Here is a 24590-nt window from a genome sequence, read left to right on the forward strand (position 1 = left end):
GCAAGATGTCTGAAACAAGATGCCTTGTTGAAGAAAATAGCCTGCCATACAATTAAACTCGTTGCCATTGTCACTTCGTACTGTCTTAACCTGTTTCGAAAATTGCGTACGAACCATAGACATAAAATGCATAAACATATCGGTAACTTCTGTCTTATCCATTAACAAATAAACCCAGACGGACCGAGAACGATCATCAACTAAAGTCAAAAAATACTTCGTGCCACAAGATGACTGAATGCGATATGGACCCCATAAATCGCAGTGTATTAATTCAAAAATATCAGTAGCAGTATTATCACTTAAATCAAAATGTTGACGATGCTGTTTGGCTAAATGACACACATCACACACCAAATTTTTATTGGGACTAGTATGACGAGCTAAAGGTACGAATTGAACCACTTTATTAGCCGGATGCCCAAGTCGTCGATTCCACAAATCAAACGTGCCACCAGTACTCACTTGGTGTATTTCCGAGGATACATTTTTCGAGCAAAGCCAATAAAGTCCGTCTTGTAGCTCACCAACTCCAATCATCGTCCTCGAGGAACGGTCCTGTATAGAACAAGAATCTTTAGCAAATTGAAATATGTAATCATTGTCAGAGGTTAATTGAGACACGGAAATAAGGCTGCAAGTTAAGCTTGGAATAAATAAAACGCGACGTAGAACGATTTCTTTAGTAATTTGTACCGTCCCCATAACAGAGGCCATAACTTGATGCCCATTAGGAAGTCCAACGGGACGTGGTGGAATCGTAATTTGCTCCTTAAAAAATGTTAAATCACCTGTGACATGGTTAGATGCACCCGTATCGATAATCCAATTATGAGACATACTAGATAAACGGTCGGAGGATGAAATAGAATGAGTAGACGGATTGTGATCAGCATTGGTGAAATCATATTAGCAGATCCGAGAAAATATGGAGAAAGGAGATCAATTTTTTGTGTGGAAGCTTGCACAATGGCATCGTCACCTGTTGCCATGGCAGGATGATGATCGTAGGTTTTGTTGTTTTGTCTTTTTTTTTTTTTTTAGAGGAAAAAATCGTGGCTCGATACCATGATGAGAACTTGAGAGAGTGAAAGCAGAAGGAATGTTGTGTTGTCATTTCATTCAATCATATGGCCTTATATAGTACAATGTGAGATCCTAGTAAATAGGAAACAAACAATAGTATCAAATCACAATCGCAAGAATATAGCAACAGTAATATCGTATAATATCGATATCATATCGGGTTGATATGATACGATATGATACGCCTAATAGATTTGATATGAACCATACCCAAATAACACAAATCCGTTAAAGTGGCTAAACGAAATGATCCCATTGAAATCGACTTGAAACCAAAACGAATGTCAATCCGATTAACACATCGTATAAACTATAAAGTGTAAAATGCATGTCAAAAATATAATTTCGTAATTAGAAATCATAAATATATCCATTGTCTAACTTATGACAGTAATGATCTTTACAGAAAATACCTTCTATAGGCATAATGTAAACTGTTATATCAAAACCTATATCAGGCTATATATATAGTGTTAATAAAAATAAAAATTTAAAGAACTTTTTTGATGAAACTTTAGTTGAAATTATGAAAAATATATCATTGCAATATTTCTTATAGCATTCACAAGCGGAAAAGAAGCTAGCGAGGCTTAACAACAAATAATGTAAGATCGACAACCCCAACATTAGAAATCGAAACGAAAACAAGGCCCAAAAAATTAAAAACAAACGTGTTATAATACCGGTACTACATAAAAACACCATAATTAAATTGCCTCGAAAGGTTCTTTAATGGGAAAAGGCGAAACTAGATTAGGAACATATCTTGCCATGTTAGTCAATCATCTGGTAGCCCGGTCTCCTTTGCATTGGGTGGCCCACTCGCAAAAAATTTGCCAGTCCTCGTAAACCCAACAATTTGAGAGAACACGTCTAATCTCAACCCCTTTGGTACATTAATAGATTTCACAATTGCGTGGTCAAGTCCCAATATACGTATTAACTTATCATCCCGATCTCTTTTTCTTTTGATGCACCTGCTCAAACACCCTTCCATGACTCCTAAGACCATCAAGCGTTTTAACTTACGTATGTCAAACCTCTCAACTAGAGGTGATCATGGGCCGGGCCAATGCGGGCTTGGGCCGGGCCCTTCTAATAAAAGCGGCCCATTTGTGTGGGTCGGGCCGGGCCGGCCCAGATGCGTGGGCTTATTTAGCAAGCCCAAACCCGGCCCTTATGGGCTAATGCGGGCTTTTGGGCCTAAATGGACTTTTTCGGGCCCTAAAATTTACGACTTACCCTAGGAAATAATTAGCGTAATACCTTCAGTTACAACTTTTAAAACATACATAGTGTATAAAATTGCACAAAATATGATGAAATGCATATTAATTGCTCTCTAAAATAAAATAATGACAAAAATCGCCACTTTAGAATGCTTAATCATGCATTCTTAGATATGATTTATGTTATGTATACTTTGTTTTATAAATCTAAAAAAATATACTTGAGTTTGTAAAGAGTTGAGTATAATTTTAACGCTACTTTAATAGGTTTTATTAGAAAAATATTCATTATTAATAAATATGGGCCGGGTCGGGCCAAAATTTGGGCCAAACGCTTGGCCCAAACCCGGCCCCAAAATATTTTGGGCCTTTTTAGGCCGGCCCATGGGCTTTTTTGGGCCAAAACTAAAGGCCCAAGCCCTTCAAAAAACCGGGCCGGGCCGGGTAGGGCCAATGGGCTTGGGCCATTTGATCAGCTCTACTCTCAACCCCGAGATCAAAGCTAACTATATAATGGGCATTTCTTTTGCCAATAGCAGCCCAATATAATTTTTCATTAATAAGTACCGCTTGTCCATAAAAAAAAAGGATCTTGACGACCAAATTCAATTTTTCTTAGAGAAAATATAGACTATGTTATCTCCTATTTTTTCTCCGCAAGGCGCGGTGAAAATTTGAATATATTTATAGTCATCAATAAATGATGCATACCCAAATCCACTAACATGGCTAATACTAGTTACTACCATCCTAATCATCAAAAGATGCTGCATACCCAAGTAGGCCAAATGCACTAACAATATCAGGATCAAGTAAGTGGCCATCTGACGAACTATGATAATTCACAGTTTTCCTAATTCTAATATAAAGTTGAAAATAATTAATTCTTCAAAGTTTCCTAATTTAAATGTAATTAATTAAACATAAATTTTTGTGTAAGGCGGTATTATACTAATCTATCGTAAAGCGAGATCTTTTAGTAATTACTTCTACATACCCAATAATATGGTTGTATTTGGATCCGTTTTACAATTATATTAATGTAAAACCGCATTATACAAGAATTAAATAACTCGAGTTAGTCTTGTCCCGTATACCTTTATGTGGAATAAGCTTAATATAGCCATAATGTACGTACATGATCCGCTTGTTCTTCTCGACTTGTAAACTACTCCGTATAAAGAACTTCTTTAATGAAACTTCAGTATTTACATCACAGTATCTTACAATATCTTTAAATAAACCACGGTGCAACCAGTTACAGATTGAGGATATCGACGATAGAGTTTCGATTTTATGCATAATATTTTTCATAAGCTACAATCACTACTTTATACTATTAATATAATCTAAAACTAATACTCCGTATTCTCTATTCTTCAAAAATAATAAAATCAATAATGTATTACTGCTATGACAAATATTTTTGAATTGGAACAAAAACAAGGCCCGAAAACTTAAAAACAAACGTGTTATAATACCGCCATACTGGTACTAGTAATAAAAACTCCAACAAACATGTGCACGCAGAATTAATAGAATGACGCACGTTAGAAAACCCTTATAAATATCTTAGCGTATACGTTAGAAAAACCTTTATAAATATCGCTACTTTACTATTGATATTTATTATTTATTAGGAATGAATAAGAGATATGGTATATATATCTTAGCGTATAAGTTATACATTATATTATTGTCTTGCATAATAAGATAGTTATTAGGAAGGAATAAGAGATATGGTATATGGGTTTTTCTATAGGAAAGAATTAAATGCTATTTTTATGGAAAATTGCAATATCTCACCACTTTTACTTCTATTTACAAGAAACACATTTAATTTTTTTCCCTTTTTTGATTACTTATCCTATGCCTAGTTGTTAGGCCCAAAATATGGATATGGGCTGACTTGGGGCAGCAGGCCTGGGAGCGCCGCGGGATGCAGGATACCAGGGAGCCAGGGTGCCAGCCTCAGCGAGTAACGCAGGAAGTGGGCTTTGATCCACACGGACGAAGCTTGTGAGGGTCCAATAGCTTGCGAGATCCGAAGAAAGGAGAGACCTATCTATTGTTAAATTAGGAATAACTTGGAGAAGAAGTAAGAAACCCTAGCTCCTCGGCCTCCCCTATATAAGGAACCTCCATGCAAAGAAGAACGATCATCGAAAGATACAAGAATTACACTTTAGCATTCATAGCAAGCATAAGAACTGTATTTCCTCTCGAATTATAGTGAAAATATTGGTGGGATTCCGTCTCCCCCCGCGGTTGTTTCCCACATTGGGTTTTCCGCGTCACCAAAATTGCTTGTGTTCATTGCATTCATCGTTCAAACAGAATAACATACGACGCTCACATAAATCGCAATATCGACCTAACGCTAAGACCACTTTAACCCTAAATTGGTAGAAAATTACCAAAACAGTTTGGCGCCCACCGTGGGGCATAGTGGTCGTCTTCGTTAGTCAGTCTACTCAGCAGTCAAAATATGTCCGGACATAAAGAAGCAACCTCAGGAAACCCCGGCGGTGCACCAGCAACACAGGTGCCGCCCCCTTCCGCAGCAACACGGGCACCATCTCCCTCGGCAGCAGTAGCAACACGTACTGCTTCGGTCCAGACCACCGCTGTTACCCAGATACCAGCACCCAAGCAAAGTCAGAATTCCCAGGCAGCGGCAAGTGCATCTTCGGGTAGGGTTCAGACTAGAGATCCAGGAGTCGCTCAGGGACAGCAGGGAGCCATACAGTCAGACAAAGGAACGCAGCCACGGCAACAAATTCAGGCTCCTCCAAGCCCCACCAGCATCATGATAAGCGGGTTGGACACTTTAGCCATAACCATCAAGACTATGCAAAACGAGAACAGAAGCATGAGATCCCAGATGGAGGAGGACAACAACCTCCTCCGAGCACAAATCAACGAATTAAGAAATCAGGCAGCCAGTCCAGCCCCTGGGTGGCAAGAAGACAGATTTGAAAGGCCATCAGCAGAAAGTAGGGATCGAAGGCAGACACGGGTATTACCACGTGAAGTAGCACTCAGGCTGGATATGGAAGGAACACCACGGCCACGAGGAGGCCTGGTCCCAACAGACTAGGGGCACTAACACCGGATGAGGAACCAGTGCACCAGAACCTACACCCACATCGGCGCGGCAGACCGCGAGAAAGTAGGGCCACAACTCGCATCCCAATAACCAGGATGCTAACTACAAATCAAGGCGAATATACCGGGAAGACACTCCGGTGGCAAAGCAACATCGCAGCACGTCAAGCGTAAAACCCCGGAACGACGGAACTTCGTACAAGGAACAGACACCAGCCACGGGAGCATCGGCGACCCTCCGGAAGAGAGACGTACATAGAACAAGAAGCATGCAGAACTACGAAGCCTCCTCGGAGGGTCCCCGGTATGCCTCTCGCCTATGGAGATGGCTACACCAGAAAGCTACGCTGATTCCCCGTTTACTGACGATATAGCCACAGTGGCCTTACCAAAAGGATTTAGCGTCCCAACAATGACTCTCTTCGATGGAACCACTGATCCCTGCGATCACATCAGTCAATTCAAGCAGAAGATGATGGTCACTACGGCCACGGGAGCCTCAAAAGAGGCGTGTATGTGTAAGGGATTTGGTTCAACCCTAACCGAGCAAAGATTACGGTGGTTCGTCGGTCCCTAATGGAACCATATCATCATTCGCTGACCTGGTCAACGCTTTCAACCAACAGTTCTCCAGCAGCCGCAGAACACCCAAACAGCCAAGCGACCTGTACAGGATCGTTCAGGAGATAGGGGAATCAATCAAGGACTACGTCACCAGGTTCAACGCAGAAAAAGTCTCAATACGAGGCTGCGATATGTCCACCGCTATCAACGCCTTCAGCGGGGCCGGATAAGGAGTCAAACCTCTACAAAGAATTAACTATGTATCCTTGTGAGAGATTCGAGGAAGTTCAACAGAGAGCTACTGCAGCGTTAAGATTGGAAGAAGATATACAAAGCTAGAAAGGGTACAAAGAGGACGACAAGACAAGTAGGAAATTCGCACTTAAAAGAAGGATGACGAGAATTAAGCCATACAAAGAGCCCAATATAAGCGGGGTAGCGAGAAAAAGCTCAAAGAAAATTGACGATTCTCCGCACCCTCCTAAGCTTTCGAATACGGATTCAACACGGAATGGAAGGGTTGTTGAAAGCACTCGAAACACAGGTGACCGGTGAGATGGCCAAAGCCACCCACTCAGGATAGGCCAAACGACGACAGAGACAGCAGTAAGAGGTGTGAATGGCACCAAGACATAGGGCATAGGACCGGAGATTGCTACAAATTACGGAGGGAGGTGAAGTTCCAGGTACGCAAAGGAAACTTGGACCACCTGTTATCACGTGGGGGCAAGCAGGACAGAAGGGAAGCAGCAAATCAGGTACTTCCTTCCGCTCCACCCGTATGCACGAAGATTATTAACGTGATAACAGGCGGATCCGAGCTAGCAGGACTGACATATTCCGCCGCAAAGAGGAAAGCCACCGGAAGCAAAGGAGGTCATCCAGAAACCTCGTACAGAGTAAGCCAGAGCAATTTACCCCCAGTAACTTTCGATGAAACCGACATGGAAAGCAGCGCAGAACAGCATGACGATGCCTTGACAATAACATTATCCATTGGCAATTGCACTGTACGGAAAGCATTGGTAGATACAGGAAGCTCTGTGAACCTTATCATGCTCGAAACCCTCAAAACCATGGGTTTCGATAAAGAGAACCTGGTGAAGAAATCTGTGCCACTGGTGGGATTTAGCGGAGAGACTGCGCACTCAATAGGTGAGATAACCATCCCAACATATATTGAAGGAGTTAACAAATTAGTAAGATACCTAATCATCGAAGGCCCAACCACCTACAATGTGATATTGGGGAGACCGTGGTTGCATCAGATGAAGGCAATACCTTCAACATATCATCAGTGTCTCAAGTTCCCAACCCCATGGGGCACAGTTACGGTAAAAGGAGACCAAGAGGAATCCAGAAATTGCTATACCCAAGCCCTCAAAGCCACAACCAAGCTCCCCTCATAGCAATTACAGGACCGGGGCACCTCGACAGAATACAAGGAGCCTCCCTCGGAAGAGTTGGACCAGATACACCTGGATGAGGAGCACCCGGATAGAACAAAGTGTTGATTGGGCCACCTGAAAAGAAGAACTGCGCAACCAACTGATTCAATTTCTCAAGAGCAACATGGATTGCTTCGCCTGGTCCCACAATGATATGGTGGGCATAGACCCATCCGTTATTTCGCATAAATTAAGCGTAAACCCAAGCTGCACCCCAGTACAGCAGAAAAGAAGAAAATTCGCGGCAGAAAGAAACGAAGTCATCAATAAAGAAGTGGACAGTCTCCTAGCAGCAGATAAAATTAGAGAAGTCAGTTACCCTGAGTGGCTCTCTAACGTAGTAGTGGTACCCAAAAAGAACGGTAAGTGGAGGGTATGCGTAGACTTCACAGATCTAAACAAAGCTTGTCCCAAGGATCCCTTCCCACTACCGCATATCGACGCAATGGTGGACGCTACTGCGGGACATGAGGTACTCACTTTCCTCGATGCCTGGAGCGGTTACAATCAAATCAAAATGCATCCGCAAGATCAGGAAAAGACAGCATTCATGTCGGAGAGGGGCATATATTGTTACAAGGTCATGCCCTTCGGCCTTAAGAACGCCGGATCCACCTATCAACGGTTGGTAAACAAAATGTTCAAGCAGCAAATAGGAAAGACCATGGAAGTATACATTGACGACATGGTAGTAAAATCTAAAAAAGCAGAAATGCACATGGAGCACTTGGCGGATACCTTCCAGACATTGAGGGAATTTAAAATGAAACTTAATCCATCCAAATGCTCATTTGGAGTATCCTCGGGAAAATTCCTAGGGTATATGGTAACACAGAGGGGAATTGAGGCAAGCAAGGAGCAGATAAGAGCAATACTCCAACTGGAATCACCCCAGAAACCAAAAGATGTGCAGAGGCTAGCAGGAAAGGTGGCGGCCCTAAATAGGTTCATATCAAGGGCCTCGGATAGGTGCAAACTATTCTATGATATATTGAGGAAGAGTCAGAAATTCGAATGGACCAAAGAGCATGAAAAAGCATTCGCCGAACTCAAAAGCTACCTAAGCACGCCGCCATTACTCGCGAAGCCTGAGCAAGGGGAACCACTATTTTTGTATCTATCACCACGGAGCAACCCGTAAGCGCAGTTCTGGTTAAAGAACAAGAAGGAGTGCAGCATCCCGTATATTATATCAGCAAGTCTCTGCTCCCTGCAGAGACCAGGTACACTTCTTTTGAAAAATTAGCACTGGCTTTGGTTACTGCCTCTTATAAACTGCGGCCGTACTTTGAATCTCACACCATCCATGTCATAACCAATTACCCGCTAAAGACTATTATGAGGAAGCCTGAACTCTCAGGGAGAATGAATAAGTGGTCAGTGCATCTTAGTGGCTATGACCTGCAATTTGAACCCAGAACGGCGATAAAATCCCAAGCCCTAGCAGATTTCGTCTCTGACTTCTGCCCTACAACTCGTGGGGAAGCAGAGGAAGGAATGCTGACGATGATGGGAAGCCAGGATGGCGAGGTGTGGACCCTGTATATTGACGGAGCCTCAAATGCTAGAGGGGCTGGTGTGGGTTTAGTACTGCGATCTCCCAAAGGGGATATGATAGTGCAAGCCATCAGGTGCGAATTCAAGGCAACCAATAATGAGGCCGAGTATGAAGCTCTTATACTTGGGATGCAGATGGCGTCAGGGCTCAAGGTGAGGAACCTAAGAGTATATAGTGACTCCTTACTTGTGGTGAATCATGTGAACAACGAATATGTGGCACGAGACTCAAAGATGATAGCCTACCTGAAGATAGCCACAGAGCAGAAATCAAAGTTTAGGACATTCAAAATAACTCAGGTACCACGAGATCAGAATGTGGAGGCTGATGCCCTGGCTACGCTGGGGGCAACCTTCCAGCCTGACGTAGTCGTCAAACATACCAATTACTCACGTGTTGACCCCAGCCATCCAGAAAGAGCCAGACTTGGATTCCACAGTAAAGGGTGTACACATGCAGCGCGTACAGGGAACCATAATGCTGGTTTCCCCAGTGGGACAGCAGGATGCAGATTGGAGGATTCCATACCTAAATTGGCTAAGGGATGGGACACTCCCTGAAGACAGAAAGGAAGCACAAAGCTTCAGAATAAAAGCTTCCAGGTATATCATGATTGATAATATTCTCTTGAAAAATCATTGGCGGACCATGCCTCGGGTGCTTAAGCAAGGAGGAAGCGAAACAATACGCAAGACATGCACGGGAGAATGCGGGAACCACGCCGGAGGACGAAGCCAAAACAAAATCTTAAGACAAGGGTATTTCTGGCCCACAATGCGCGCAGACGCCATAAACCATGCCAAACGTTGTGAATCATGTCAAAAGGCGGCTCCGGCGATTCACCACCAATGAGAACCAATGCATCCAATTATCTCTCCATGGCCATTCATGATGTGGGGCATGGACATAGTGGGAAAGCTACCCAGGGCTCCAGGAAGCAGTATATATGCTAGCAATGACCGACTACTTCTCAAAATGGATTGAAGCAGAAGCCATGACAGAGGTAAAAGAACAACAGGTGATCTCTTTCATCAAGCGCAACATCATAAGCAGATTCGGGATACCATCCGAGATCATATGCGACAACGGGTCCCGATTCATATCGATAACACCAAGGCTTCGTGCACGATGGAACATAACATTGAGAAAGTCAGCCCCAGTGTACCCACAAACCAACGGCTAAGTCGAGTCCAAAGAATAAGATTATTGTGGAGAACCTCGGGAAGCGGCCGAAGAGTTAGGGGAAAATGGGCGATGAACTACCACCGTACTGGGTCGGTCGACGAACAACTCCAAAGATGGCAACAGTCAAACTCCATTTAGCCTGGTATACGGTGCGGAGGCGAAGAATACCCTCGAAGTCCTGGTACCCACACACAGATACGGTACATCCAAACGGCGGAGCAAAACCAAGTCGAAATGACTAGGAGCCTGGATACAATTGATGAACTGCGAGAAAGTGCTTACATTCGTATGGCATCATATAAGCAATCCGTAGCAAGAACATATAACAAGAATGTCAGAATCAGGACCCTCGAAGTAGGGGACCTAGTACTAAGAAGGGTATTTGAAAATACCAAGAACCACAAGGCAGGCAAATTCGCCTATAAGTGGGAAGTGCCATATCAGGTCGAGAGCATTGTTAAGAATGGGGCATACAGGTTGATGACCATGCACGGTCAAATCCTGGATAAACCCTGGAACATCCGTCACTTGAAACGGTACTTTGTCTGACAAAGTGCCAAAACTTTAGTGTACAAAGGACCCTTCGAAAGTCCGTGAAGCAAAAAAAAAAAAAAAAAAAAAAAAAAAAAAAAAAGGGGTGGGGGTTAGTATATGCCCTAGGCATTAGAATGTTTTATGAAAACTTTTTTCCTTTTAGTTTTTCTTTTTTTTAGAAAGAGTCGTTTTAAAACCAAGTAGTACAGGCTGTGGCTTCCTGGATCCAGGTGTTGCCCTGGAACACCATGAGACAAAGACACAGGGTAATTTGCACTACTTTGGACTTTATAATGCTTCTACGAAGAAGGGCTTTGGTACTAATGTTGGTTGTTTGTCGGATGAGGCACACTCGAGGGTCCATTTTTGCCATGTGAGGCCGCGAGATGTTTATCTAAAGTCAAGCCACATGGAGAGCATACGCCGAGGTAGCGCGCAGGGTTCGGCATACTAAGACCACCCATACCTTAACGTTAACTCAGTAATTCCTTAGCTAGCTATGTCGTAGATCAATGGGTGCACGCACGGATTTCAAACGTTCGGAACCACAAGGAGCGCAACACTCCTTGTTAGTCGAGATATTCAATGAAGGTGAGCTCTAAGTCAGCTAGCCCTAGTGATAAGATATTCCACGTCATGGGTGGAATATGTTATCAAAAATCTATCACCAGAAACAGGGGCTGTGCACCTGGAGTCAGGCCAGCTTCCTGGGTATATCTATGTGGAATCAAAACTCCAGAAATTGGTGGCAAAAACACAAGTATAACAAAAGTAAGGCCTAGAAACATGGGCCCAAAACTACTTTAAAATAGGGCACCTGCTACCTTTAGCAGGCGCCATCAAAAGTTCAACGCCTGCACACCGGCAGGCACAAAACGGACCAAAATAAGATAGTTTTTTACAAAACTTGCGCCACACAGGGCCAAGTCCCCAGATAAATTAAAATAAAATTTAAGAGAGGTCAATCCTCTCAACAGCTGCTTCCTGACCATTGCTCTGCTCCCCATGCTCTATTTGCTTCTCCATTGCAGGTACCTGGACAGCTCCAGGAGTGGTAGAAGCACCATCACCAGCCTCCCCAGCCAGGATCTCCTCAACAGTCCCAGAAATGGCTCCAGAAATATCCATGGCTGAATATTCAGCTCCGGGTTAGCAGCTTGACCTCGGGAGGAAACAGGCACTCGGTCCATGCCATTGGGAAATGCACGAGCAAATTCAGCCATCTCCTCTTCCGTGTTCCAGGATGTGTGCTTCCCCTCGGTATAAGCACGGATGCGGTCAATCCGCCCCTCAAAAGCAAAGCAGGCTCCCACATTCTTGGCCAGCTCGGCCATCTCTTCAAAGACGGGCCTCTGCCTTTGTTAACCCGGAAGTCGAACACGGTTGGCCTCCCGGGTCCTCGCCACCGATCTTTGGCCGCCTCCTTCTCCCGGAAAGTCGTGTGGAGCTGCTCCCTCAACTTGGCACAGTGGTCATGAGCTCCTTGTTCTTCCCCACGAAGCCGGACATTCAACCTTAGCCCTCTGCAAAGATCTTGCGAAGGTAGAGAGAAGATTGGAGAGCCTGAAACAAAAGAAAAGAACGCATTAGTCGTGGAAGCACAAGGGCAAAGAGAGAGGTGGAACATCAAAAGGAGGCTCACCAGGAAGCAGTGCTCTGCAGCCAGGTCAGTCATCTCCTGGGGGGCAGTTGAGTCAAAAGCCTTGGAGCAAGCTGGGGTCAGGAGCCTTTCTAGTGCAGGCCAGTAGTTGGCCCGATCAGCGTCCCCAAACTCAGCAGGGAGGCGTAGAAGCAGTTCATCAGAATGAATGGGGGATCCAGGAGTGCGCGATATTGGGGTAGCTTCAATGGGCTCTGGAGAAGGCCTAGAAGAGGACCTTCTTCTTGAGGAGGCAGGAGAGTGAGAGGAGTCAGCAGTCCTCTTCCTGGCATGGCGCATCAGGATCTCGGAGGCAGATGGTTTGGCACTTCCTACAGGAACACAGGGACGCAGGGGGTCGAAATAAAGAATCAAAGGAGACAGGAATTCCAAGGGATTGAGGGGTGTTTACCGAGAAGACATGGTTTCCTCGGTAGCGAATCGTCTAAACCAAAAAGCGGGAGGGGGAATAATCTACGATCTTCGGAATGGAAAAGAGCTTGGCAACGAAGTATCCTCGTCCTCGGATTTCTCGGGGTTCTTGAGTTCTGCGTCAAAAATCAAAGAGTAAGAATAGTAAGCGACGGGGGCAATTATGAATGAACATGCAAATGCACTTACTCTTGGCGAAAACCCAGTGTTCAAACAGGTAGTCGGCACGAATGGGAAGAGACTCGAGCTTGATGTAGAAGAAATCCTCATACCACCCATCGTCCTTCCCTTTTGCCGAGAGGAGGGAAGTTTTCGGTCTTCTCCACAGACCTAAAAGTATATTGGCCGTGCCCCGGTGAACGGCACTCGAACCTATGGGCCGGATCTCGATAAACCAATCTCGGCGCCCATGCTATTGTTCGTAGCAACGGTGGACAGGAGGATCCTCCACGCATAAGGAGCAATTTGGGCCATAGGGAGAGAGTTCAAGCGGATGAACTCTTGGATCATTGGGGGGAACGGAAATTTGAGGCCAAGGACAAAGGGGTAGGTGTACAAGCAGATCCACCCCGAGCGAAAAGCGTCTGCTTTCTGACCAGGTTTGGGGATGTGAATCACCACATCATCACCTAGCCCCAGCAGAGCCTTGATTCTGGGTATATCCTCCTGGGTAAGGTGGGAGTCACCGGAGTGTGGTCTTTTGAGGACTCCCTGTGTGGGGAAGTCGTCGTTTTCAAGGTCGATGGTGGTGGAGGAAGATGAAGTTAAGCGGGTCTTAGCCATAATAAACGAGGAGGGAGAAATGGAAGTACCTGAGAAGACGGGTGAAGGCGGCGCTGGCAGTGAGAAGGTGTTGACAAAGAAGGAATTTGGGGAGACGGAAGTTTGAGAGGTTTGAGGAGATGAAATGATGATGAAAGAGAAAATGGTGGGCGGATGAGATTAAATAGGAGAGGGTAGTTGGGGTTTCTAAAATGTGAATTGAAATGGAGTATGCGAGAAGTCACTCAACGATACACTGCAATTTCCCGCTCAAATAATTAGGGTTGCACTTTCGCGAAAAATTGGGGGCAAACTGTTAGGCCCAAAATATGGATATGGGCTGACTTGGGGCAGCAGGCCTGGGAGCGCCGCGGGATGCAGGATACCAGGGAGCCAGGGTGCCAGCCTCAGCGAGTAACGCAGGAAGTGGGCTTTGATCCACACGGACGAAGCTTGTGAGGGTCCAATAGCTTGCGAGATCCGAAGAAAGGAGAGACCTATCTATTGTTAAATTAGGAATAACTTGGAGAAGAAGTAAGAAACCCTAGCTCCTCGGCCTCCCCTATATAAGGAACCTCCATGCAAAGAAGAACGATCATCGAAAGATACAAGAATTACACTTTAGCATTCATAGCAAGCATAAGAACTGTATTTCCTCTCGAATTATAGTGAAAATATTGGTGGGATTCCGTCTCCCCCCGCGGTTGTTTCCCACATTGGGTTTTCCGCGTCACCAAAATTGCTTGTGTTCATTGCATTCATCGTTCAAACATAATAACATACGACGCTCACATAAATCGCAATATCGACCTAACGCTAAGACCACTTTAACCCTAAATTGGTAGAAAATTACCAAAACACTAGTGGGCATAGGTTAGAAAAACCGATGGTATATATATGTGTGTCCTTCGTTAGAAAAACCTTTATAAATACCGCTACTTTACTATTGATATTTATTTATTAGGAAGGAATAAGAGATATGATATATATATTGTAAGAGAGTACGAAATATATTGTAGATCTAGAGTTAGGTTTGAGTCATTACTATAAAAAATCGAGGGAATTAGGGTTTTGAAAAAAAAAGGCGAAAAAATGGAATCAAATAAGGTAGAATCAAAGAGGGGGATGAAGATATCACGGGATGTTGGTAATAATTCAGCGAATTATTACAAAATTGGTAATATATTGGTTGAAAAATCAAACGCAATGGATGTATCAGATTTCTACGTAGTTAATTTGAGGGAAAATATTCAGGATAACAAAATTGGTGGATCTTTGTTGAATAGGCATGCGATTGGGTCAGTATTGGGTAAGGTTGGATTTGGAATGGAGAAGACGTTGTTTGCAATCGGGGGGTCAACGAAGTCAACCATAAACCAGCAAGATGACGTGGATGTGGACGTGGACGTGGACGGAGACGTCATTCACTCGGGGGTCTCCTATTACGACGACGCCTCATCGCAAAACAACAAGTGGTTACATCTACCTGCTAAGATGCGTATTCCTGATCGTGTTAATCCTAAGTGTGTCTCACTCGGCTCTAAAATCTTCGTCTTTGGTGGAGTTCGCGTTATTTCCGACTATTTTGGTGAGTTCTACAACACCGCCTACAAGGCTGATACTAATAGGTGGCGTCCCATACTCATACCACCCACCGTACCTGTTGACTTGGGTGCACGCTTCACATCCGACCCAATCAACAATCGCATACTCTGCATATTTCCTAGAACCTCATCCCTTTACGCCTATTATCCCGATCAACGCATACCTGATCAGCGTTGGGCTTTGATTCACTACTATAAGGACAATGTACCTCTAAATGGATATCCGTTCTTGTTAGCCAATGCCCCAATCCTGGATGACGTCCTCTTGTTATATAATAATTATAGACAGACGTACATTGCGTACGATATCCTAACAAATCAAACCATCCTGGTGTCGTGGTCATCCTACAGACCCTTTGGTCCTAGAGACCTTTTCCGACACACTTTTGATGTTTTGTTATCTTTAGGGAATGACGTCCTCTGCTTGCCTGGTGTTGGAGAAACAGAATTTGACCGAACTAAAGTTGTACTTTTATTTTACCGATTTTGTGTCGAGTGGCACCGACAACCTTGTAAGGGGGTCGTCATTACGCCACTCCAAGTCCACCGTATTCCGGTCGAAGGTTTCAACTTTGTCTGTCATTTTCTGCCCCTCTAGGTCGCCTTCATAATGATAATAATGGGAAAAAAATTTACGGCTACTTTCTGTTTTTTTTATTAGAACACTTGTTATTATTTTAACATCGATTGATTTACTTTCAGTTTTTCAATTAGAATAGGAAACTTTCTATGATAATTCACAGTTTTCCTAATTCTAATACAGTACAAGGTTGAAAATAATTAATTCTTCAAAGTTTACTAATTCAAATGTAATTAATTAATTAAATAATAATTTTTTTTTATGTAAGGCGGTTTTACACACAAATAGAATTATACAACCAATTGTATATAAGCATTGTACAACTAAGGTATAAGAATGCAAGCTAATATGTATTTTTTCTGAGCTAATTCAAAGTTCATATTTTTAATGTGTAAATAGCTGAACTCGAATACTTTCTAATAAAGCTCATTTTCTTTAATATAAAACTCGCTCGAATACTTTATTATAAGCATACTTTATTATAAAGCTCAGATACTACACCGTACAACTGGTACATCTGGTTGTATAGTCTATGAATTGGGTTTTATACTAATCCATCGTAAAACAGGATCTTTTAGTAATCACTTCTACATACCCACTATTATGATTGCGTTTTGATCCGTTTTACAATTATATTAAGGGTTTTTTGTCAAAAACTACCTTATATTTAGGGGTATTTGTAAAAACTACTACCTTATATTATTTTTCGTGTTTTAGACTACCATTGTTTTCTCATTTTCTGGTCAAAAACTACCTGCGCTGAAAATATTGCGAGATTTGGTCGATTTAGTGACATTAACTTATCTCACATGACTTTCTTAACATCAAACAACAATGATCAACTGGGTCCAAATCAAAATTTAACTTCAGATAAGCAAAATTAATGAATTTCACATTTCAATAATAACTACAAACATCTACTAAAGTTTAGCATAAGTACTTTATGACTTCCCAAAATCGGGCCTTAGTAAGATTAAAGCATAAAAGAGTCATGTGAGATATGTTAAAGTCGGAAAATAGACCAAATATGTCTACATTCTTAGCGTAGGTAGTTATTGACCAAAAACAAAGAAAACAAAGGTAGTTGAAAAAAAAAAAAAAAATATAAGGTAGTATTTTTACAAATACACCTAAATATAAGGTAGTTTTTGACAAAAAAACCCTTATATTAATGTAAAACTACATTAGACAAGAATTGTATAACTCAAGTTAGTCTTGTCCCGTGTACCTTTAGGTGGAATAAGCTTAATATAGTCATAATGTACATGATCCGCTTGTTCTTCTCGACTTGTAAACTACTCCGTCTAAAGAACTTCTTTAATGAAACTTCAGTATTTACATCACAATATCAATTCAATATCTTTAAATAAACCACCTTGCAACCAGTTACAGATTGAGGATATCGACGATGGAGTTTCGATTTTATGCATAATATTTTTCATAAGCTATAAATTATAGAGTAAATTATCAATTACACCCACGCCAAATACACATTTTTACATTTACTCCCACGTCAAATTTTTTTTTTAAATTACACCCAAATTAATAGCTCCGGTTATAATTTGCACCCAAGGCCATTTTCAGGTGAAAAAATTAATAAAATGACGATTTTGCCCCTGCATCTATTCTATCTTCTTTATGCTTCCCTTTCATTTTCTCAGTAACCACCATCATTTTGTATTTTCGTTGCTCCCTCTACATCACCATGGTTGAACCTCCAATTAGTAGTTGACATGGCTCGCACACCACCATAGTACTATTTGAAATTGGAGTAATCGGTCCACATATATCGGCATGAACAAGCTCGAGTTTCTGAGATGCATGCTCTCCAGGTACTTCTCTTAGGAAAACAGACGCAATATTGTTTTCCTTTCAAAAAATGATCATTTTGTAGGTTGAGAAAGGCGTGTTCCGGGCGCAATATTTGAAGAGTTATTAATCATAGCGTTTTACATCCTACAGCTTCGAGTGAAGTTCGTAGATTGAGAAAGGCGTGTTCCAGACAACCCCTTTTTAAATCCAAACAACATTGCGTCTCTTTTTGTAGAGTTTATGGATTCAAGTACCTAAGAGGGGGAGGGGGTGAATTAGGTACTCTTTTAAAAATTTTAACTTCAACTTTATTGGATTAAAGTAAGTTAAATGAACAAAAGAGATTTAGAGGATACTTTGAATAATATTGAAAGATTGAACAAGTATCTCGATGAATGTTTGCTGAAGTATGAAAGCAACAATCGTTCTGACTGTATCTATTTGTCTCAGTTTGTGAAGTATGACTGCAGACCAAATGCGACAAAGATGATGAATCACACTTCTAAGTTTAAGCGAAACAAAACAAACAAACAAAGTAAAAAGGCAAATGGAAATAAAATAAGCACTTGAACACGAGATTTTTGAATTGGTTCGGCAAGAAACTCAAGTGCCTACGTCCAATCTACTTTTTATTACTTTCCTTTAGTGATCTACTCCGAAAACTAAAAGACCCTTGTAATAAAAGACGCCAACCTACTCCGGTTGCAAAGCTAGTACAAGAACTACTCCGTTCTATGACAAGCTAACTCGCAATCTACTCCGATTGCCAAGAGTTAAAGGACTACTCCGTCCTAGAACTCAACAACTCACAACCTACTCCGGTTGTCAAGAGTTAAAGACTACTCCGTCCTAAACTCTACTAACACATTTAAAATGTAAAGGATCAAGTTTCCACTAACACATTCTTAGCAAAGAATAGAGGTGGACAACTTTTACAAGATCAACACTTTTAAGCAAGAGAGTTTAGTATGAAAAAGCAACAGTGGCCACGACTGTAGAAACTGAAAGACACTTGAAGACTTTTAAAAGGATTTTGCAAAAGACACGATTTTAAGCTTTTGAAAATACTTTGCAAAACATGAAAGAATTAAATCAGAAAAGTCTTGAGGATTTAATGAAGAGGGACTCGGTATTTATAGAGGAGATGAGTGAAGGGGTTGCTAGGGTTTTGAAGGGTCAAAGACCTCACATGTGAAGGACAATAGCAACCACCTAATAACTTGCACCAAAAAGGAGTCTTTTGCAAAGGAAGGAATAGAGAAAGAAGGTTTGAAAGACAACCTTAAATGCTCATGCAATTTCAGAAAACAAAGGATGTGAGACAAGTCACATGATGACAAGTTAACACAAATATGGCAAAAAGCAACTTTTGTTTTCTTAAAAACCAAAGGATTGAATTTGCATAAAGAGGAAACATTTTGAATAATTCAAACCACTCTTTATTGGATACTACCTCCTTAATAAAATCAGGTTTTTATCTTAGAAAATAAGAGTCACGTGAAAGCATTTGAAAGATAAAAAGGAAGCTTCAAGTTCTACGAGTTGTGGCCTAGTCCACTCAGCTGTTTGCTTGTTGAAGCAACAGTCATCTGGACTGTTTCTATTACTCTACTATACTTAACTTTCTCACTTGTACATTAGATGACACACGACTAATTACAAAGGGATTAGTAACAACTTCAACACTTCTTAATCCAAGCTTGATTACATCATTAATCCTGAAAAGGTAAACTAAGATAACACAAATCAAATGGGCATGTTATCATCAACATAAGGAACCCAACAAATTCCCCCTTTGATGATGACAAGCCCTAAACGAATGTATAAGCAATGTAAACACCTTGATTCAAGATTTTTAACAAGCAAGATCAAATGATAGAGAAGGGACAATATTACCTTACCAAGGGCAAAAGCTAGAATCAAACTATCAAGACAATTTTACATTGCCCCAAACAAGAATCAAGCTAAGAAGGTTAGACAAGCCATTAGTTTAATCAATAAACAAAGAGATTCAAAGCATGAGTTTACCTTTTCCCCCTCTTGACATCATCAAAAGGATAGGGATGTCACAAGCATTAGAGTGCAGATATTTCATAAGAAAACACAAAAAGACACATGTAGTTGTAACAAGGTAACAAGGTCAACATAAACAAAGATTAAGCAAAAGTTAATCAAAGTTCAACATAGCTAAAGAAAGTTTAAAGTACACCACCAAATGTTCAAAATAACGAGCAAGAAAATAAGTCTTAGAAAGGCACAACCAAGGTGAAGCAAAATAAAGGGGCACGGGTGAGGGTTAATAGGCCGAGAGGAAATGGAAAGGCTAAGGAGAGGAGGCTTGTTCACCATCCGAGCCACTACCCAACGGATCATCATCCACATGAGCATCTTCACCAACCTCTTTTGTTGACACAAGGGTGGAAATAATATCCACCTCTCCACGGATGAGGTCCAAAGTAGAAGCAAGGGCCGAAATAGCCAAGTCCTTTTGACGAGCATCTTCCCTAATCCACGCACTTAACTCAGCCACGGCATTGAGTACATCCCGCATACTACCCGTATTCCCTTGACTAGATGACCCAACTTCCGGGTCCTTCTTAATTTTCACAGAAATTAACTCATCATTCTCAACCTTGATAAGCATCTTCCCCATTTGCCCATCACTCATAACATCACACATATCCAACGAACCCAAGCTAGTATTCACTAAAACCCCGTGTGCCTTGAGCACAACCGATAACCACATTCCATAGGGTAAATGAATCAAGCTAGAAGAAGGTCGACGAAGCTTGGTCGAGATAAGATGAAAACGTTTAAACATTAGCCCAACTAGGTTCACCTTCTTGTGGGTAGCAATGTGATAGATTAAATATTGTAAGGCAATGGTGAGTTTTCCTCTATCACCCGAAGGATAAATTGAGCGACACAACATGTTAAAAATGATTCGAAGAGGAGGTGGGATTTGGGTGTTGCTCACGGGTCCGGGGGAGACAGTTTTGGGACAAACGGTTTGAGCAATGCTAAGAGGGGAGGCATATGGTAAGGCTACCCAAGTTTCGAGGGGGAGTCTGTCATAGCCTCCCGACTGGAATATTAAGAGCGATGAGCGAAATCGTTAGTCGATTTTAGAGGCTTACCGTTCACCTTAGTCAGTAACAAATTCACCAGACTTATCAACCCGTACCATTGTAAAGAATTGAATCACTTCGCTCACAAATACCGGCTCACGCATTTCCGAGAACTTCTCCCAACCTTGAGCTAGAACCATATCACGGACCGAGTGAAAAGCAAAGTGGCGGTCGAACCATTTTTGATTATAAGCCCGAGGAGAGTGAATTGCTTTGATGTTCATCAACCTTTCACGCTTTTGTAAATAGAAGTAGGAAGGTCGAGACTCTCAAGGTGAGCCCAAACAATGGCTAGATCCCACTTCGAGGTAAGAGAGACCGGATCAGAAGGAGCAAGGTAGACAAGCTTTTTCTTTGAAGGTTTCGATTTTTTCTGGGTAGGTTCATTCGGATTTTCAATTGGGATATCATCAATGGGATTATCAATGTTACTTTGTTCAACATTTTCGGAGATTGGGGGTAATTGGGAGGAGGAGGCTTTTTCTTTTCTTTTGTTATTCTTTTTCACGAGTCGGGTCGGACTCATTGGATTTTGATGGATTTTCGTTCAAATCAAATTCATTTCATCTTCGACATCTTCAACCAATACGAGCTTCTGCCTGTTGGAGGAGGAGCTAGGAACCGTGGAGCTTTTCTTCCGACCACCACGAGTGCGTCGTCCTACCATTGTGGAGATGGGTATTTCGTCGGATGATGGAGGGTCAGTGGGTTTTGGTGATGGTTGAGGGCTAGATGGATCTGGGTTTGTTGATGTCGTGTTTGAGGTTTGTGGGGGAAAGGCGTAAGATGTTTTGACTGGTGGCATGGTTGGAGTTGGTGATGTAGGCGGGTTGGATGTGACAGGTAGAGAGGTAAATTTTGTGGGTTTGATGGGAATGGGTGTGTTAAATGATGTTTTTACCATGGTGGGTTAGGGTAGGTGATATGAGGAAATTGTGGATTTGGGAGATGAAGGGTTAGTGGGTTTAGGTGGTTTGGACGGGTAGAGATAGGTAGGAGTGTTGAGGTAGTTAATGGCCCATTTAATGTGGTAAGCAAAGTAGTTGGCCCGTCTAGACAAATTCAATCACTCGAGATAAAAACACGAAGTAGCATATTATAAACGTAAATTTAGATATGAGGTTGAGTGATTACCGACTCACAAATACGGTGTCAATTTTTGGTCCAAACATGATGTCAATGCACTTAGAACACTTAATAACATATATCCAATTTTAATTTAATCAATTAGGGAATTTTGTAAAACACATACTCAAAATCACAAGCTATTAATTAACCCAATTTCTAGTCTAAATTTCTCAAAATGTTCTCTTGCAAGTGGCTTAGTAAAAATATCGGCAATTTGATTTTCGGTCTTGCAAAAGATAAGTTTAATATGCCCTTTTTCCACATGATCACGAATAAAATGATGACGAATATCAATATGTTTGGTTTTAGAGTGTTGAATGGGATTTTTGGAAATATTAATTGCACTCGTATTATCACACATTAAAGGAATGGAGTCAAAAATAATACCAAAATCCAAGAGTTGTTGTTTTACCCAAAGGAGTTGAGAACAACAATGTGCTTTGCTAACGTACTCACTTTCTACCGTAGAAAGAGCTACCGTATTTTGTTTCTTTGAAGCCCAAGAAGTCAAGCAAGGACCCAAGAACGTTGCAATTCCGGAGGTACTCTTTCTATCCACCGTGCACCCCGCATAGTCCGCGTCCGAAAAGCCTATAAGATCAAAAGGACAATGTAAAGGGTACCATAGGTAAAGATTTTGTGTTCCAATCAAATATCGAAGAATTCGTTTAACGGCTTTGAAATGTGATTCTTTCGGATTTGCTTGGAACCTAGCACATAAACATACGCTAAAGAGAATGTCGGGACGACTTGCGGTCAAGTAAAGAAGCGAGCCTATCATACCTCTATACACCTTATCACTAACATTCTTACCGAGTTCATCCTTGTCCAATTTGGACCCGGCCACCATAGGTGTATCATGAGGCTTACCATTAGTCATCCCAAATTTCTTAAGCATTTCTTTGATATACTTTTGTTGATGGATCATGATTCCATCCTTTGATTGCTTAATTTGGAGCCCAAGGAAGAATCCTAGCTCACCCATCATGCTCATTTCAAACTCCGATTTCATTAGTTCCGAAAAATATAAGTAAAGGAGTTCATTTGTTGCACCAAATATAATGTCATCAACATATACTTGTACAACCAACAGTTCACTGGACTGTTGCTTCAAGAACAATGTTTTGTCAACGGAGCCTCTTTTAAAACCATTTTCAATAAGAAATTTAGACAATCTATCATACCAACTTCATGGTGCTTGTTTTAAACCATAAAGAGCTTTGTCTAATTTGAAAACATGGTTAGGCAAATCATTGTTCTCAAAACCCGGTGGTTGCTCTACAAAGACATCTTCTTCCAAATATCCATTTAAGAAAGCGGTTTTAACATCCATTTAGAAGAGTTTAATGCCTTTGTGAGCCGCAAAAGCTATAAGCAATCGTATGGCCTCAAGTCTAGCTACCGGTGCATAGGTTTCATCGTAATCAATACCCTCTTGTTGGTTATAACCTTGCACCACTAGTCTAGCCTTGTTCCTTACAATTTCTCCCGAGTCATCAAGCTTGTTGCGAAGACCCACCTAGTACCAATGACGGATGCGATTAGGCGGTCTAGGGACTAAGTGCCATACCTCATTTCTTTTGAATTGATTGAGCTCATCTTGCATGGCAAGCACCCAATCTGCATCAGTCAAGGCGACTGTTACATTTGAAGGCTCGATTTGAGATAGGAAGGCATTATGAGCACAATACTCATTGAGGTGAGCGAGTTTGTTGACGGATGATCTTGTTCGAATTCCCGAGTTGAGATCACTTGTGAGATTAGTGAGTGGATGAGAGCTTTGATGTTTCCACTTCTTTGGAACAAAGGTTTCTTGTTCCCCTCACCGCATCATCCACGTGGATCTGTTTCCATTGGCCCCGAAGGTTCTTCATCCTCACTTTTTTGGTTTTCTTGATTGAGGTAGAAGCAACGATCGTTGGTCTCATTGCTTCCAGAGAGGAATCAGAAGTACTACGTGTTCCCCCTGAGTTGCTGCTCTCCTTTGATGGCGACCGTCTCTGTGTCTGTTGCAATTCAGTGCTGGGAGCTTCTTCATCCGTGAACACGAAGTCTTTTCGAACAAGACCAATCTCAAATTCATCATCCTCTTCCTCATCATCATCATCCATGTTTTGTACCTGTCCAAGCACACTAGATTCATCAAAAATGACATGGATGCTTTCTTCAATTAACAAGGTTCGTTTATTGTAAACTTTATAGGCCTTGCTATGATCGGAGTACCCAATAAATACTCCTTCATCACTTCGTGGATCGAACTTACCCAAATTGTTTTTACCATTGTTGTGAACAAAACATTTGCTTCCAAAACATCTAAAATATGAAATATTGGGTTTTCTTCCACGTAATGATTCATAGGGAGTTTTATTTAAAATACTCCTTATCATGACACGATTATAAATGTAGCAAGCGGTATTTACCGCTTCGGCCCAAAAATTCTTAGGCAACTTACTAGTTAATAACATTGTTCTAGCCATTCCTTCAAGGGTTCTATTCATCCTTTCAACCACACCATTTTGTTGTGGGGTTCTAGGAGCCGAGAAGTTATGGTCTACACCATTGTCATCACAATAAGCACCAAATGATGAGTTTTCGAATTCGGTTCCATGATCGGTTCTCATTGAAACAAGTTTTAAACCAAGTTTATTTTGAATCTTCTTTAACCAAATTAGAAACTCATCAAATGTCTCATCCTTAGAGCTTAGGAAGAGTGCCCAAACAAACCTAGAGTAATCATCAACAATGACACACACATAACGACTACCACCTCTACTTCTAGTTCTCATTGGTCCA

At 41.8% G+C, this 24590-nt stretch overlaps 2 protein-coding genes across 2 annotated transcripts; both read left to right on the forward strand.

Annotated features, from left to right (window-relative positions):
• Positions 1-5748: 5748 nt before the first annotated feature.
• LOC141608614 (uncharacterized) lies at positions 5749-7396 on the forward strand. Its single transcript, XM_074427956.1, has 3 exons — positions 5749-5935; positions 6050-6141; positions 6566-7396. Exons 1-3 carry the CDS (start codon positions 5749-5751, stop codon positions 7394-7396), a joined length of 1110 nt encoding a protein of 369 aa, XP_074284057.1.
• Positions 7397-8773: 1377 nt separating this feature from the next.
• Positions 8774-9553, forward strand: LOC141608615 (uncharacterized). The gene has a single exon (XM_074427957.1). It carries the CDS (start codon positions 8774-8776, stop codon positions 9551-9553), a length of 780 nt encoding a protein of 259 aa, XP_074284058.1.
• The last annotated feature ends 15037 nt before the right edge of the window (positions 9554-24590 follow it).

Source organism: Silene latifolia, chromosome 10 (assembly GCF_048544455.1).
Source record: "Silene latifolia isolate original U9 population chromosome 10, ASM4854445v1, whole genome shotgun sequence".
In the NCBI taxonomy this organism is placed as follows: Eukaryota; Viridiplantae; Streptophyta; class Magnoliopsida; order Caryophyllales; family Caryophyllaceae; genus Silene; species Silene latifolia.

Bases quoted from the DNA above. Each gene is read 5' to 3' on its own strand.
- LOC141608614 (XM_074427956.1), top strand. From the start codon at position 5,749: ATGGCTACACCAGAAAGCTACGCTGATTCCCCGTTTACTGACGATATA. The intron at 5,936-6,049 runs GTATGTGTAAGG...TTCAACCAACAG, and splicing joins GGGAGCCTCAAAAGAGGCGT to TTCTCCAGCAGCCGCAGAAC. The intron at 6,142-6,565 runs GTTCAACGCAGA...CCACCCACTCAG, and splicing joins ATCAAGGACTACGTCACCAG to GATAGGCCAAACGACGACAG.
- LOC141608615 (XM_074427957.1), top strand. From the start codon at position 8,774: ATGAGGAAGCCTGAACTCTCAGGGAGAATGAATAAGTGGTCAGTGCAT.